At 40.2% G+C, this 17,722-nt stretch overlaps 1 protein-coding gene across 9 annotated transcripts in view; it reads left to right on the top strand.

Annotated features, from left to right (window-relative positions):
* Window positions 1-935: 935 nt before the first annotated feature.
* The window catches only part of SLC11A2 (solute carrier family 11 member 2), a 100,618-nt gene continuing 83,831 nt past the window's right edge, over window positions 936-17,722 (top strand). For 3 of the 9 annotated variants that reach the window (XM_077170894.1, XM_077170896.1, XM_077170892.1), the window contains exons 1-4: window positions 936-1,014; window positions 15,249-15,320; window positions 16,715-16,863; window positions 17,428-17,553. In XM_077170894.1, coding sequence (XP_077027009.1) covers window positions 969-1,014; window positions 15,249-15,320; window positions 16,715-16,863; window positions 17,428-17,553 — 393 coding nt within the window. In that variant the 5' untranslated portion in view covers window positions 936-968. Of the gene's footprint in view, window positions 1,015-2,148; window positions 2,306-2,361; window positions 2,472-15,248; window positions 15,321-16,098; window positions 16,248-16,714; window positions 16,864-17,427; window positions 17,554-17,722 lie in introns of those variants that run through there. The other 6 variants (XM_077170899.1, XM_077170897.1, XM_077170895.1 and 3 more) reach the window with 6 other exon arrangements.

The following is a 17,722-nucleotide window of genomic DNA, read 5'->3' as shown; positions in this document are numbered from 1 at the left end:
GGTCCACAGCACAAGATTGCTATGACTTTAGTTCTTGTGCATATGACTTTAGGGAACTAAGCAGATTTTCTTAAAAACTACCTGAGACCTACCTGCTACCTGAAAATAAAGACTTATCCTTCCTTCCTGTATCCCACCATCCCGTCACCCTACCCAAAGCCTCTCCTTTCTAATTTTGCCTTCAATCAGCCATCTAAACTATTTTCCCTGAGGCACAATTTCCCCATTCTTTCTGTTCCCTTCCTCCCACAAGAGAAATTCTGGTTTGCCCTGGATTGTTTTTTGCAGTGTCAGAGTTTTTTCTTTTCTTCATGCACCCAGTCCTGGGGTTTGTGTGGCTTTCTTGTAGCCGGTGGATCACTAATTGACCAGGCTGATGCCAGCAGATTTTTCAAATCCTGAGGGAGAGACAGGGCCGCATTTTCAACCACACCTTGAGGCTCCTTATAATTGCATCAGTGCTGCACGTACCTATGTGGAAAATTCATGTGGACTGTCAGGTTTGGGGTTAATTGGTTTCACCTATGTCTCAAGAGAGCAGAGTCCTAGCACACATACTCCCCTGATACAGTGCTTGAACGAGCTTCACTCCAAGGGGAGTGGTGTTCTGAAGGAAAGCAATTCCTTTTACTCTGCCCCTTTCATCTATTTGAACTTACACGCCCATCTCTGGCTCCAGCCCAATGGGACAGAGATGAAATCATAAACGTTTACAAACTCAGTTAATTGTTCATTAATATCCAGGAGTGGCAGTTATATGAAGATCCCTTTTCACGGCAGGTCAAAGCTGGAATTTGATTATGCTTTGGAGGGTGTGGTTTGCGTTTTTAAATTCCCAGCAGTGTATTTACCGGTGTTGAGTTGCCTAGAGTAGCCCAAAGTGCCCTTAATTAATGAGGGAGGAGCACTTGTCCACATAAATAGAGGCAGGAGCCTGGCACTGGGAAAAGTCAAACCAGTTCTGCACAATGAAGAAGCAGCTTAAGATGGAAGCAGCTCCACACTGTGAGCTAAGTGAGTAGCCAGCAAGAATATGACAGCCCAGGGAAGTTGCCCAGTTGAGAGACATGGAAGGCAATAAGCATGGCTCTAGTCACTATTTTCTGTTGCAGAAGAGGATCCCAAAGGAAAGGTTCTGATCTAGAGGGACTTTGTCAAACCTTTCTGAAGCTCCAGAGATGCACTGTAGAGAGATTCAGTGTCTCAGAACTAACTTTTACATTTTTTTCCCCTCTCTCTGCAGGATAAATTCTATGGAAACAAGTCCACCCCAGGAAGCTGATGAGGCCACCCCCCTCCCTTTTTTTTTTTGGTCCCTGAGTTTGTTTTTATTTTGTTTGGGCTTTTCTTTTTGCAGCTCACTCTTCTTTCCTCGTATCTTGGACTCTTTTATTAACTACTGAAATTTTCTCCTAGCACTTTTTACATAAAGAAGTTGAATGGGGTTTATGCTTTTTCTCTCTTGGCCTACAATTGTCTAGATAATCTCAGCTGTGTTTAATGCTAGAGTGGCCAAAATATTTTCTGTTGCTGTGAACGACATTGTAGAAAATTAGAGTGATAAGTCAGATCATTTATTTCTCTCCTCTTCAGCACCGCGAGTCTTCAGAGTGACTGACACTGGGGCTGTGATGTTGAGGCTGGGCATAGAGTGGAGTTGTTTCTGGGTAGGTGGGGATAAAGCATAGGGAAGAAGTGAGGGTGGGATGGAGGAAAACAATAGATTACAGCGGCTTGGGAGTAGGCAACTGATGCAGCCCAACTGGTTGCACTAGCTGATGTTTCGTGGTTCCTCCTAGGTGTGGGGTGTTCTTGGTGGGGCAGCAGATATTATGATGTGGCTCTGGGGGCGAGAGGAAACTGTCCAGCCTGGTGACTTTTTACTTTATAGGACAGAGCAATGCCATGTCCCCAAGCAGAAGGAATTCCAGTACCTAACATGCGGCCGCGGCCAAGTACGGCAGGAACCTTATCCGTCCCGAGGGTTGCCTGAGGGATAAGACTCCCAATTCAAGCGTGGAGTACGTCCGACCGCCCCACAAAGCCAATCTGCAGGCTGCGGCTCCAGCTCCCACCGCCCCAGGCCCGCCCCTAGCCTGACCTTGGGATGGGCGGAGCTTCTCGGTATACTCACAGCGGCTCGCCACGCGCGCCTGTCGCTGCGGGGAATCCAGCCAATAGAAATGCGTGATTGCGGCCGCTTCAGCCAATCGCGGAGCATGTTGGGGCCTGGCTGCCTTTGAGTTGGCTCTAAGCATATGGACCCTCGGGCGCGGGGTCTGCCAGTCAGGTGGTTGCAGAGCGGGTAAGGCTATGGGTCAGGGTCAGGGGTCACGCGGGCCCTCTGTTTTCCCGGGAGGGCGGTGAAGGGCGCTGGGCAGCTCGAGGGCCGGCCTCAGAGCTGGCGCTGGCTGCGTATGGGGCACTTGGGGCGCCGTGCGTGGCTGCGAGGGGGAGGTACGGCAGGGAAGGTAGGCAGGCTCTGAGGCGCCCGACGCGGGTCTCAGGTGGCGGTAGGAACCGCACTGTTCGAAGGAATCCCGGGAGGAGGGGGCCAGGGAGCGCCGCGGCCTGGGAGAAATGGCCGAACCTCAGATTGGTCAGGTCGCAACCCTAAAGACCCACGATGGAGCAGGAGCTGACCCGTTTCGACGCCGCGTCAGGGACCGGGGGGGGGGGGGGGGGGCACAGGACAAGGCTCCCTGCGGCCGCCTTGGTCGGCGGAGCCTTGGGGCCTCCGACTACCCTCTCTGTGGTGCTTCCACATGCCCAAGTTCAGCAAAAAATTCCTTACAGTCTCCCTACCTCGTGTGCAGGGCTGGGCAGGCTGCTCGGTGCTTGTGTGTAGATTGGCTTTAGGGCTGTTTGTGTTGTTCCTTGGCCCTCCAAATTTCATGCTTCAGGAGATGGGTATTTTTGTAGGAGCATATTGCGCACGATATTTAATTGGTGTACATACTCCCAACAGTTTGGATTCATATGTTCCTACTTTTAAAACTATCACTTTTTGTTACTGGATTTCTTTGGGTTCCTTTTTACTTTTGGTTTTCCCAAATTCTCTACCTCACATAACAAACGATTCCAAAGAACATCATTAGGGAAGAAGTTGAGGATCCTGGACTTGATTTTTCTTGCGTGTAAAATGGAGATTTGCTGATGTTCTCTTTGACTGCTTCAAAGGGTTATTATGAAGTTAAAGGAATGTGACATCTTTTAAAAATAGAAAGCAAAAGCAAAAAGTATATAGAAGGAGAGGCAAGGGAGACAGGCCTCTAGAAACTTTTGCTGGCCACAATTTCAGTGAATGTTGGTGAAACCAGGGGAAGCTATGTTTACCTTGACTCCTGTGGAATCTAAAGACAGATCGGTTTGCATCACTTCTGGGCTGTAGAGACCTCTGAGCAAATCACTGGTTAGCTTTTTAGTTTTTTTTTTTTTGCTTCCACGTTCTTAAAATGAGAACAACTTTGTATGGTTGTTCATAAATGCTAAGTGAGTTAAGGCACATTAAGTGCGTAGAACAATTGCTGGCTTATAGGAGTTATTTTTTTTTACCTACTGTCCTCAAAGATGGGTAAACTAAAGAACTCTGGCCTTATTCTTTGCTCAGAATTCCATGAGACTCTTGTCAATGAATCCTTAGGCCTGTGTGTTTTCCAGCCAATTCATCATCTTCCATCCAAGGTTGTGGGATATTTACATATAATATAACTAGAGGATTTCTTGTGGATATTGCATCATTAAGTATTCATGTTGAAATCTGTCACTATTCTAGGTCATCAATTGTGATAGCTGGGTTTGGGTAGATGAAACCTGAGAACTTTGGCTGTTTATTTATTGGGTAATGTTTTATTCACAGACTTGAACTAGGCAGTTTATTTTGGACCCCGTACCAAAAACTGCCATGATTGCAGCATAATGTGGTTTCTCATGTTCCCGAAATGGCTGTGGGATTCTGGAGGGGAATTTCTAGGGCAGCCTGGAAGTATTTCTTATTAATGAATGGGAAAGTTTGGTATGCATCTAATCTTATTCTTCTGTTAGAAAATTAGCAGAGGTTCTTTTGGATTACTTGACAGAGCTAATAAGCAGCTTTGATTCATTGTTACTCAGTGGAGTGAAAGTTAAGGAATGGTATCCACAAAGTAGAGATGCTCTCTGTTTGTGTTTCAAGAGGTAGGCTGGGTGTTATTGAATTAAAGACATCTTTATTCCCTGTATCCTCACCATATGCATTTATATATGTCTGTATGTATATACATATGTATGTATATGTATATAAATGTCTGCTATTAGATTTATGGGTTTAAAATCCCTTTCAAGGGACTATCTTGGAGATTCTAATGGAAGACTTTTGTTTTCTAATTCTCCCCTTCCAAGGATGCCCCTGTTTATATGCTTAATACTATTGGGAAGGGCAGGCCACGGTGGCTCAGCAGGCAAGAACACTTGCCTGCCATGCCAGAGGACCCGGGTTCGATTCCCGGTGCCTGCCCATGTATAAAAAAAAAAAAAAAAAAAGTAAAAAAAAATACTATTGGGAACAAATCAGAAAATGAGGAACTTTTGAATATATGAAAAAGAGAGTATTGCATACTGCAGAAGTATGCTGACCAGATTTGGCTAAAGTATAGGTGGTATTCATTTTGTTATTTAGCTTTGAAACAGGACAATTTATTATTGTTTTAAGATTGAAAGTTGAATGTTGTTATGGTGAGAGTAGAGGTAATGAAAGGAGAATGCTACAAGGTAATTATTAAGATTTTATCAGGTTCCAAAGAGCAAAAGGAGATATGCATGAGGCTGGAGAATCTTTGTAGTATGTGTTGACTAACTATGTATAATTTTTCTTTGCTTTGAAAAAAGAAACTTCCAGGAAAAAATGTACTACTGGTGAACTGATTGGAAGGAAGTTCAGAGGAAGTGCACACAGTGACGGTCGGGAGGGACAAAGCCCACGCTACAGTCCCTGGAATTAATACTTAGTGACCCTGAAATGTGGACAGTCAGGGAGGTAGGGAAGCTGGTTAAGTATCTGAACACTGAAGAGAAAAAGTGAAGGGTTCCTTTGAGTGGTACCAGGTCCTTCCAATTCTGCTGCTTCTGGTTGATGAGTGATATTTTTGTCTAGAAGCCCAGTGCAGCCTGGGCACATTTCTCTCAACTGTTATCGTCTTTGACACCCAGACAGCTGGCTTCATTATCATTAACTGTGCTCTTCTCTCCACATCTTACTCCTTCTTCCCTCTTGCTTCTTTTTTTTTTTTTATTAAAGAAAAAAAAAGAAATTAACCCAACATTTAGAAATCATTCCGTTCTACATATGCAATCAGTAATTCTTAACATCATCACATAGATGCATGATCATCATTTCGTAGTACATTTGCATCGATTTAGAAGAAGAACTAACAAAACAACAGAAAAAGATATAGAATGTTAATATAGAGGAAAAAAAAAGACAAACAAACAAACAGACAAAAAAAACCCCGATAGCTCAGATGCAGCTTCATTCAGTGTTTTAACATGATTACTTTACAATTAGGTATTATTATGCTGTCCATTTTTGAGTTTTTGTATCTAGTCCTGTTGCACAGTCTGTATCCCTTCAGCTCCAATTACCCGTTATCTTACCCTGTTTCTAACTCCTGCTGAATTCTGTTACCAATGACATATTCCAAGTTTATTCTTGAATGTCGGTTCACATCAGTGGGACCATACAGTATTTGTCCTTTAGTTTTTGGCTAGACTCACTCAGCATAATGTTCTCTAGGTCCATCCATGTTATTACATGCTTCATAAGTTTATTCTGTCTTAAAGCTGCATAATATTCCATCGTATGTATATACCACAGTTTGTTTAGCCACTCGTCTGTTGATGGACATTTTGGCTGTTTCCATCTCTTTGCAATTGTAAATAACGCTGCTATAAACATTGGTGTGCAAATGTCCATTTGTGGCTTTGCCCTTAAGTCCTTTGAGTAGATACCCAGCAATGGTATTGCTGGGTCGTATGGCAATTCTATATTCAGCTTTCTGAGGAACCGCCAAACTGCCTTCCACAGTGGTTGCACCATTTGACATTCCCACCAACAGTGGATAAGTGTGCTTCTTTCTCCACATCCTCTCCAGCACTTGTCATTTTCTGTTTTGTTGATAATGGCCATTCTGGTGGGTGTGAGATGATATCTCATTGTGGTTTTGATCTGCATTTCTCTAATGGCCAGGGACATTGAGATTCTCTTCATGTGCCTTTTGGCCATTTGTATTTCCTCTTCTGATTGGTGTCTGTTCAAGTCTTTTTCCCATTTTGTAATTGGGTTGGCTGTCTTTTTGTTGTTGAGTTGGACAATCTCTTTATAAATTCTGGATACTAGACCTTTATCTGATATGTCATTTCCAAATATTGTCTCCCATTGTGTAGGCTGTCTTTCTATTTTCTTGATGAAGTTCTTTGATGCACAGAAGTGTTTAATTTTGAGAAGCTCCCATTTATTTATTTCCTTCTTCAGTGCTCTTGCTTTAGGTTTAAGGTCCATAAAACCACCTCCAATTGTAAGTTTCATAAGATATCTCCCTACATTTTCCTCTAACTGTTTTATGGTCTTAGACCTAATGTTTAGATCTTTGATCCATTTTGAGTTAACTTTTGTATAGGGTGTGAGATATGGGTCTTCTTTCATTCTTTTGCATATGGATATCCAGTTCTCTAGGCACCATTTATTGAAGAGACTGTTCTGTCCCAGGTGACTTGGCTTGACTGCCTTATCAAAGATCAAATGTCCATAGATGAGAGGGTCTATATCTGAGCACTCTATTCGATTCCATTGGTCGATATATCTATCTTTATGCCAATACCATGCTGTTTTGACCACTGTGGCTTCATAACATGCCTTAAAGTCCGGCAGCGCGAGTCCTCCAGCTTTGTTTTTTTTCCTCAAGATGTTTTTAGCAATTTGGGGCACCCTGCCCTTCCAGATAAATTTGCTTATTGGTTTTTCTATTTCTGAAAAATAAGTTGTTGGGATTTTGATTGGTATTGCATTGAATCTGTAGATCAATTTAGGTAGGATTGACATCTTAACTATATTTAGTCTTCCAATCCATGAACACAGTATGTCCTTCCATCTATTTAGGTCTTCTGTGATTTCTTTTAGCAGTTTTTTGTAGTTTTCTTTATATAGGTTTTTTGTCTCTTTAGTTAAATTCATTCCTAGGTATTTTATTCTTTTGCAGAGTTGGTCTCTTGGTCACAAATTCTCTCAGTGACTTTTTGTCTGAGAATGTTTTAATTTCTCCCTCATTATTGAAGGACAATTTTGCTGGATATAGGAGTCTTGGTTGGCAGTTTTTCTCTTTTAGTAATTTAAATATATCATCCCACTGTCTTCTAGCTTCCATGGTTTCTGCTGAGAAATCTACACATAGTCTTATTGGGTTTCCCTTGTATGTGATGGATTGTTTTTCTCTTGCTGCTTTCAAGATCCTCTCTTTCTCTTTGACCTCTGACATTCTAACTAGTAAGTGTCTTGGAGAACGCCTATTTGGGTCTATTCTCTTTGGGGTGCGCTGCACTTCTTGGATCTGTAATTTTAGGTCTTTCATAAGAGCTGGGAAATTTTCAGTGATAATTTCTTCCATTAGTTTTTCTCCTCCTTTTCCCTTCTCTTCTCCTTCTGGGACACCCACAATATGTATATTTTTGCGCTTCATATTGTCCTTCAGTTCCCTGATTCCCTGTTCAAATTTTTCCATTCTTTTCCCTATAGTTTCTGTTTCTTTTTGGAATTCAGATGTTCCATCCTCCAAATCACTAATTCTATCTTCTGTCTCTTTAAATCTATCATTGTAGGTATCCATTGTTTTTTCCATCTTTTCTACTTTATCCTTCACTTCCATAAGTTCTGTGATTTGTTTTTTCAGTTTTTCTATTTCTTCTTTTTGTTCAGCCCATGTCTTCTTCATGTCCTCCCTCAATTTATCGATTTCGTTTTTGAAGAGGTTTTCCATTTCTGTTCGTGTATTCAGCATTAGTTGTCTCAGCTCCTGTATCTCATTTGAACTATTGGTTTGCTCCTTTGACTGGGCCATATTTTCAATTTTCTGAGCGTGATCCGTTATCTTCTGCTGGCGTCTGGGCATTTTGTCAGATTTCCCTGGGTGTTGGACCCAACAGGTTGAAAGATTTTTCTGTGAAATCTCTGGGTTCTGTTTTTCTTATCCTGCCCAGTACGTGGCGCCGTGTCACACGTTTGTCTCGGGTCCCACCAGTAAAAGGTGCTGTGGGTCCTTTAACTTTGGAAAACTCTCGCCGTGGGGGAGGTTCGCCAGCCGAAATGGCTTGGAAGAGTGCCAGCCGCCCCGGGGATCCGAATGCGGGGAGGGTCGCCTGCCGCCGCAGCCCGGGAGAGCGCCCGTCCGAATCTCTTAGTCGGCCCGGGGCGCCAAGCGTGGCGGGAGGGCGCCAGCCGCCGCAGCCCGGGAGAGTGCACCGTTCCCAGCCGGACCGGGAAGTCACGTGTCTGGAAGGGACCCTGGTCACCGTTCTCCGCGGCCTGGGGATCTCCGATCCAATTCTCCCAGTTGGTCCGGGGGGCCGCGCGTGGGGGGGTCGCCAGCCGCTGTGGCTTGAGGGGACCGCCTGTCCACTTCTCCCAGCTGGCCCGGGAAGGAGGAAGGGAGGGACACCGGCCGCTTGCCGCCCTGGCCCGGGGAAGCCCGCACCCCTTGGCGATCTCACCGGAGCGGGTTCTCCCAGCCAGTCAGCCGTTCCAGGATGGGGTACGCTGTCTTTTTGATCTCTTTCGTGGCTCCAGGAGCTGTTCTGTATCGTTTCTACTCCCCTAGTAGCTGTTCTGGAGGAGGAACTAAGATCCGCGCGTCTTACTAAGCCCCCATCTTCTCTGGAAGTCCCCCTCTTGCTTCTTAACATTTTCTCTTTCTTTCTTTCTTTCTCCTTAGATGGCTCTCAATGTCAGGTTTTTCTTTCAACTACGAAACAGTTTCAGAAAGTCCAACTAGGGTAAGAAATGGCAAACTGGTTGTTGAGCTGAAAATTGTGGCTCTTTGGGAGACAAAGCAAAACCAAAAAACGTCTCCAATTTTGGTGTTATTACTGTGGCATATAAGTTAGTAAAACAAAGAAATAGTCTAAGTGCTGGTATCTTAATGGCCACTGTGTCAGAGAGAGAGCTAGACAGAGGCCCTGCTATGTGCTAAACACCTTGTACAATAGCAGCACTGTTTGTACTTTATGATCTGGGCATGTTTTTGTGGCTTTTGGTTGAAAACATTCTAATATTACCTACTTCAGGTAGAAAAGATTAGAGTTTTGAGGGTTTTTTCATAAACTAACACCAGAGAGGATTTTTACTTTGTTCCTTTCTTTGGTCATGAAGTAGATATAATCAAGTATTCACCTGTCTTTTCTTCATTTTATCATTTTATATCAAAATCATTTTAACAAGAGAGAAATAGGATAATCTTAAACAAATTGAAAAATAATAATTCCAACCTTCACATCCTCAAGAATAATTTGGAAATTCACAGGCTTTTCTGAGCTTTTTTCTCTTCCCTCCTTCCTAGCAGGTACAGATTGAGTTTTGGAACCAGTTTGCAATTAGTGGATATCCTTAAATGCAAGGCTCAGAAAATAGGGCTTCTTCATTGACTTAGAATGGAAAAACAGAGAAAGTAATACATTTCTCATTTTTAAAAAAAGTGGCCAATAATCCTCCTTATTAAAATAAAATATATGAGGTTCAGAAAACAACTCTGTCTGAACCTGTTGAATATTTCAAAAAGAGGTTTTTGTTGACTCCTAATTATCCAGAGGGCAGGAGCTCACCAAATGAAGAACTTGCTCAACAGGTATTAAATTAATAGTAGTGGTTTAATAGGAACATTAAGTACTTTAACCTTAAAGTAAACCTCTAGGGAAAAGAAAATTTCAGAAAGATCTGGGAATATTTACATTTTATAGGACAAATGGGATTTTTCAATCACAACTCCTTATTATTCTCTAATAAATACCTAGATGTTATTTTTAAAAGACGTGATCTGCCCTCTGGCGTTTTTCACTTTAATTGATACTGAACAGTGTCTGAGGGACACTTCAAGAGTGAGTTTTAAACATTCCTGCTGGCATTTATCTAATCAGATACTTCCATGCAAACATTTTTCTGGCTGCTTCTATCAAAGTTCTTTTTCTGTTTAAGACTGGTTTTACTGAGATGGAGGAAGAGAGAAAAGAAGGAAAGAATTAGAGGACTAGGTTCAGAAACACTACTAAACTTTGCAGTTAATTTTAGGGAGACCTTTGCAACATTGTATACAACTCTTAAGGTCAGTGAAGCAGTTATGAATGTCTTTGCTCTCTATATGAGAATTTTATAAGAAAAAATTATTTCATACTTTCCTGGGGGCAATATTCTAAACAGACTTACTTGGTCTATCCAAATTGTTTTTCCAGATTCTTCTAAATGTTAAGAGAAAGTGCATAATTGTCGTTAATTAGGTATTCAAGATTTATTATAGGTAGTATGTGGATTATTTTGGTAACTTTTTATTTTGATATAATTTCAAATTTGTGGAAAATTTACAGGAATAGTATAAGGAAAAAGATAATTTCCAGACAGTGGTCAAAATAATGGTAGCAGTATGCAGTGGGTACCTTGGTGGGACATGGAGCAGTGCCATGGAACCCAAATTAGGAAGTCATGAAAGACTTCCCTGAAGAGATGATTTCTAATTCTGTGTGTTCAGGTGAAATCTTCAGATCATAATTTCCAGAGCATGGTGATTTGGACATTAAAATAATCTAATGATGACTTAAACTTAAGGCAATAAATGCCTTCAAACTGGATAGCTCCAGATCTCTGATTATCACTGCAGAAGCTTTATCAGAGAAACTTTATCAAACATCCTTAAATTGATCATTGAGAAGCCTTTGTAAGTGGAGAAAGCTATAAAATATGTATTCAGCAAAAGGTATTCCTTTCACCCAAGCCTGTATATGCCCCGCATACCCCTTCCCTTCTTTAGGGAAACCCATTATTACCAGTTTCTGGTATGTCCTTTGGAGATAGTTTGTAGGTATGTCTGTTCTCTTTCTCCCTCTTTCTCCCACCTTCTCATCACCCCCACTCTTGTTAGCCTACTGTTCTGTAAATTTTTTTTAACTTGACAATGTACCGGGAAGATTGTTTCTGATCAGTTCATATAGATCTGCCTTTTTCTTTATTATGGCTGCATGGTATTCTGTCCTGTGAATGTACACAGTGCATTTAACCAGTTCTCTGCTAATATCTAGATTGTTTTTGATAGTACAAACCAATGCCGTGGGAAATATCCTCTCTAGGACACATTCCTAAAAATACACCCACAGACATTTGAAGTTTTAGATAGAAAATGTAATCTTATTAGTATTTTATCTTAAAAAACAATCTTACAACTTGTGATAAGGAATGGAATAAAATGGTTGTATTACATTTAACCATGAGTGCCATATTTTTTTTCAGTTGTTGATCCGGTTATGGTTAGGGGTAAGCTAGGACATCAGAGTGGTATTAACGGTAATTATGAATGTATTGCTTGGTTGATTGTGGTTGCTTGTGTCTTAATTCTGGATTTTTTCCTTAATGTAATAAATGACTGAAATGGCCTAGTGGTATGGTCCTGGAGAGCAAAACTGCTTCCATATGGATCATAAATTTTTGTGGGAACTAAAATACTGTGTAATGCACCAGGCGTAAGCAACCTTTTCTGTTTCTGGCTCCAATTATGTTCCAAAGACTCTGCAAACAGTGGAACTTACGGTTTGTGACCAAAAGCTTTGATGAGAAAGTTGATTCTAGAATCCATTTTCTCTCCAGTAATAATATATTATTGAGATTTCAGAAAGACAGAACTTCTTGTACTTTATTAGCTCTGTGTATATAGAAATGATGACTTTAGAATACTAATAATTAAAAATTTTATCCTGTAATGTTTCTATCTAAAGTTATTTTAGCTGTTAACCTTTCTAGAATACAGACTTGGGGGGAAAACGCTGTGTAAGAGAAGGTGACACTTTATGTGACATTCCTATTTCAAGTATTTATTTGCTTTTTAAGTATAATAACTTTTTAAAGTATTTTGGATGGAAATCTTCCTGAAAGTTATTATACTTCTGTGCCTTCTTAACCAGGACATCAAATACCTTTACAAAAGTAGTACAATTTAATCAGTTCTTGGTGATTGAGGGCCATCACTAGGAATGTGAGTTATTGTGTTCTTAATAATGCTCTTCTTCATTGAAGTATAAGGACTCATTGCCTCATACCAAATGGCCCAAGACCAATGTGTTTCTTGAGTCTTTCTGATTCTTCAATGTGTCAAGTTCCTCTTTTCCTATAAAAGCCATAGTTCTAGATCTGATTTATGTTTTCTAACTTGTTTTAGGTTGGGGTAACCTAATAACCTAGCTTAGAATTATATGGAAAGCAAAAGTCATTACGTTCTGGGTGGGGTGAAAGGGCTGTCCCAGGTACCTCCTGCCACACTCAGTGGTCAGATATGTAAACCTCATTGAGGTGAGATGCTGTTATAACTGGCTGTGAGAGGGGTTGGATTTGGTCAAATTATTGGGGTCTGTTGGCTGGTAATTAACCAAATAGTGGCTCAGAATTTGACAGGAGAGACATGGCTAATATACACACACACATATATATATATATTAATAGTTTAACTTTTTTTATTGTATAATATAACATATATATAAAGCAAAGCAAGAAAAAAGTAATAGTTTTCAAAGCACTCTACAAGTAGATCCCAGAGTTTGTCATGGGGTACCATAGCATCATCTCAGGTTTTTCTTTCTAGCTGCTCCAGAATACAGGAGGCTAGAAGGAATAAACATCTTTTTTATCATCACAATCAACTTTTTTTTTCTTTTTTGTGAAAAATAACACATATATAAAAAAAGCAATAAATTTCAAAGCACAGCAGAATAATTAGTTGTAGAACAGATCTCAGAGTTTGGTATGGGTTACAGTTCCACAATTTTCAGTTTTTACTTCTAGCTGCTCTAAAATACTGGAGACTAAAAGAAATACCATTTTAATGATTTAGCAATCATATTCGTTTGTTAAATCCAACCTTCTCTGTATAAGTCCACCATCACCTTTGATCTTTCTGTCCCACTCTTTAGGGGAATTTGGGCTATGACCATTCTAACTTTTTCATGTTGGAAGAGGCTGTCAATAATATGGGATAGGGAGATGGAACTAGCTGACATTCTGGAGAGGCTGGTCCCTCTAGGTTTCAGGACTTATCTGGTCCAGGGACCCATTTGGAGCTTGTAGGTTTCTGGGAAGTTACCCTAGTGTATGGAACCTTTGTAGAATATTATATATTGCTCTAGGTGTTCTTTAGGATTGTCTGGAATGGTTTTGGTTGGGGTTTCACAAGTTATGATAGGTAGTCTAACTGAAGCTTGCAAAAGAGTGATCTCCAGAGTAGCCTCTTGACCCTATTTGAACTCTCTCAGCCACTGATATTTTATAAGTTACACATCTTTATCTCCCTTTTGATCAAGATGGAATTGTTGATCCCATGGTGCCAGGGCCTGTCTCATCCCTGGGAGTCATCTAATATTTATTATAATATAATATTTTATGTTGGTGACTAGAGAGGTAAAAGATTGTTTTCCCAAATTAGTAGTGGTGGGGTGTTTTAGGAAGATAAATGGACTTTTTTTTTAATGTTTTAATATTGTTATTGCTAAATCAACCTACAAAGATACAAACATTCTTAACATACAAACATTTCATACATGGGGTACAATCACAAGGTCATCACATAGTTGTGTATTCATCACCATGACCATTTTTTACATTTGCATCACTCCGGAAAAAGAAAAAAAGGGAAAAACTCATACATACCATACCCCTTACCCCTCCCTCTCATTGACCACTAGTATTTCCATCTTCCCAATTTATTTTAACCCTTGTCCTCCCTATTATTTGTTTATTTTTATCCATATTTGTCCATATTTATCCATCTGTCCATACCCTAGATAAAGGAGCATCAGACACAAGGTTTTCACACAGTCACGTTGTAAAAACTGTATCATTATACAATCATCTTCAAGAAACAAGGCTACTGGTACACAGCTCAGCAGTTTCAGATACTTCCCTTTAGCCACTCCAATACACCATAAACTAAAAAGGGATATCTGTATAATGTGTAAGAATAACCTCCAGGATAACTTCTTGACTCTGTTTGAAATCTCTCAGCCACTTATACTTTATTTTTTCTCATTTCTCTCTTCCCTCTTTTGGTCAAAAGGGTTTTCTCAATCTCTTGATACTGGGTCCTGGCTCATCCCAGGATTTCTGTCCCACATTGCCAGGGAGATTTTACACCTGGGAGTCAGGTCCCACATTGTGGGTGGATGGGTGGGGGTTGGGGGGGCACATTTATCGGCTTAGAGAGGCCACAGATATATGGACTTTAAAAATCCCTTTCACGCCTGAATTCTGTAATTCTGTAAGATAAGAATAGATACATTCGTAGATGGAAAAATTACCCCAAAATCAAAGTAGAGGGTTATTCAGATAGGAGCAACAAAAGGACGGGTGGAAGAACACAAAGCATATGTGATGGCCAAGAAGAGTCTTCATAAATTTTTCAGTAGGATAGTTATGATTGGGATCTGGCAGCGGAGTGGTGTCAGTATATATTCCCTTGTCTTTCTTCTAAATTTGGAATCAGCTGAGAAGTAGATTCTGTTATCAGTAGATGGAATTTTTTTTTTTAATCAGCCTTATTGGTAAGGCAGACTGGAGAATATGGCCTAGTTCTGACAAATGGACCAAATGGGTTTGCTAATATATTAGACCAGTCTGGTTTTTAGCTATTTGGGATAAATGCATCATTGCTAATCTGGAGGCAGAGGTAGAAACTGGGTGATTTTCTAGCAGCCTCCCTGTGGATACTTACTAAAAAGTGTTTGCCTACTTCACTGAATTACCTTTTCCTTTAATTTGGTTTTGAAGTCTTACAAGCAGAAATATAATTAAGGCTTTTCCATTTTGGTTAAGTATGTCTTAATCGTATCCTGAAATTGCAGTTATTTTCAAGGTTATTTAATTTGGTAGAATTATTCTTTTCACATAATAAGGGTTTAGTCATACAGAATAACAAAATGCTAATTCTGAATTTGTCAGTTTGTTCTTGCTAATTTCTTTCCTTCCCTTTTCCTCTTTCTAGAATCCTATACTAAGAACTCAGGCACTCAGGTGTCCACCATGGTATTGGGTCCTGAGCAGAAGATGCCAGATGGTAATTTACAGTTTTGCACTGTTTAATTTTTATTTGAAATCAGGCTAAAATCAGGAATAGGAATTTATAATGTTTTCTCTCTCATTGTCTATTTCAATAAAAATTGCCCTCCATTTCCTCTTTCCCGGTGAAAAGTGTCATGGAAAACTGCTCCATTCAAAAGTCACCATCTGGTTTCTGTAGCAGTAATGCTTGCAAGGGCAATGCAATTACCAGACTTTGCATGAAAACTCAGGAGTTAAAAAAAAACAACAACAACAAAAAAAAACTCAGGAGTGCTTCGGCAGCTCCCTTTGGCTGTGCATGACATTCGTGATGTTTCATTTGTGGATGGAGCAATGAAATACATGGTGACTGCCTTCTTTCTACTCTGTATTTGATTGGTGCTTCTTGAGTGCTTTGGCTAATCCTTCCTAATTCTAAATTTTCCTTTTGGAATTTATATTTCTTTTCAATGATTTCGTCCTCAATTTGGGGCCACTTAATTTAATGTGAGTCAGCTCCCTAAACAAAGAAAGCTTTTGTTTTTCTAACTGGTAGTCAGAAAGACATCTTGGAAACGCAAAGATTAGATTTGTGTGGCTCAAAATAGCCGTTTGGTGGCAGCAGCAAACTGGGCTTTGTATGTATCTGGCAATTAGCCCTCTTCTCCCAGACTCTCCCCTCCTCTGCGTTTAAGATTAACTACAAATTGCTGGACTCAGGGAAAAAGATATCAGTCTGCGATGAGCCCACCTGTCACGAGGCTGCCCAGTGCGAGCACCACATGACTCATAGCTCTTTACTCTAAATCTTAGTCAGGACGCAGAGTTCCTGCTTAGTGGTTTCCCTGCAGTTTCAGTTTAGCTGAGCTGTGGTAGGCTTTTGCAACTTGCACATTTTTTGAGAAGCCTAACAGAGACAGAATGTCCAAAAACGATTCTTTGAGTAAGTTCTGCCAAATAATGGGAGGCCGGGTGGGAGGAAGGAAAGTGTTCCAGTAGACAATCCTAATACTTTTAAAAGTTAGGATTTTAAATTACCCAATGAAACTGGTCTGGTCATGTTATATTTTGAGCCCTTATATATCACTGTTTGTAGAGGGAAATGAAATAATTCTAAAAATTAACAAACAGGAATAAAAAGAAAACCATTGTGAGATTAGTGTTAAGTGACTGGGGGACAAGGGTGAAAGAGAGATTTTATTGTACTATTTGAATATTCAACTGTGTTGAAGGTATTATCTATTTGAAAGTAATTTTTTAAACAATAAATTAAAACTATTAAAAGATATTGAGCTAGTCAGGCTGGATATATTTGTGCATTTATGTGTTTTCAAAATTTAAAAAATAAGGATGAGTTTTTAGTGTGTTTTGTTTATTTTTATTAATTATTTCTCAAATCTGTTAATTCAGATGATATTTCTGGAGACCATGGGGACACTGCGAGTCTTGGTGCCATCAACCCTGCCTACAGTAACTCCTCTCTTCCACAGTCCACTGGACCCTCAGAGGAGCCCTTCACCACCTACTTTGATGAGAAGATCCCCATTCCTGAGGAGGAGGTTAGTGAGAAATCCTTGGAGGAGAACATTATTGTCTAAGGAAAACCTCTGGGTGAAAATACTTCTGGACAACTCAAGATCAATAGCTTCAGATGTAATTTTGGCAACCAGTCTATGAAGACTGAATTTTTCTAACCAAAATAAAATAGGAACTGTTTAGAAAAATGAGGGACTTGAATATAAATCTGTTAAGTTACAATAGTGAGCATTTTTGGTTGGGAAAGTATGAATTTCATGTTTCCTTTTTTTTTTTTTTAACCATGGCTCTTCCACTTAGGTAGTGATTGGGGACAGAGGTGCTGATATTGTTACTCTTGTTTTAGAATGAGAGGCTAATGGAAAGAGCAAGTACGGAGCAAGCTCTCATTCAGACAGCCAAACAGAAGTGGCTAGATTAGTGATAAGTTAAGATGAAAGTGAAACTTGGGCACATGTAATAAAACAGCATCCTAAATCCTTTGATTTTGTGAAGCTGATATAGTTGCTTCATATGTGAGAAAATAACATTAGATGAATAGTTTGGAGGTGATAGTCCACTTGATCTTCTTTTCCTTTCCTGTACAGTATTCTTGTTTTAGCTTTCGTAAACTCTGGGCTTTCACGGGACCAGGCTTTCTTATGAGCATCGCCTATTTGGATCCAGGAAACATCGAATCTGATTTGCAGTCTGGAGCAGTGGCTGGATTTAAGGTGAACTTCTAGTCCTGCCCCTGTCCCTTTTACACACCCATAATGCACTGTCACCATTCTTTCCTCTATCCAGCCTATCTGAAAGCACCTTGGGTTACATACAGAATACTTCACTGACAATTTCACTTTCCCATGTAGTCTCTTCTTTTATCCATGTAGTTTTCCTTGA

Source organism: Tamandua tetradactyla, chromosome 7 (assembly GCF_023851605.1).
Source record: "Tamandua tetradactyla isolate mTamTet1 chromosome 7, mTamTet1.pri, whole genome shotgun sequence".
NCBI lineage: Eukaryota > Metazoa > Chordata > Mammalia > Pilosa > Myrmecophagidae > Tamandua > Tamandua tetradactyla.
This window is presented reverse-complemented; position numbering and strand designations above follow the sequence as displayed.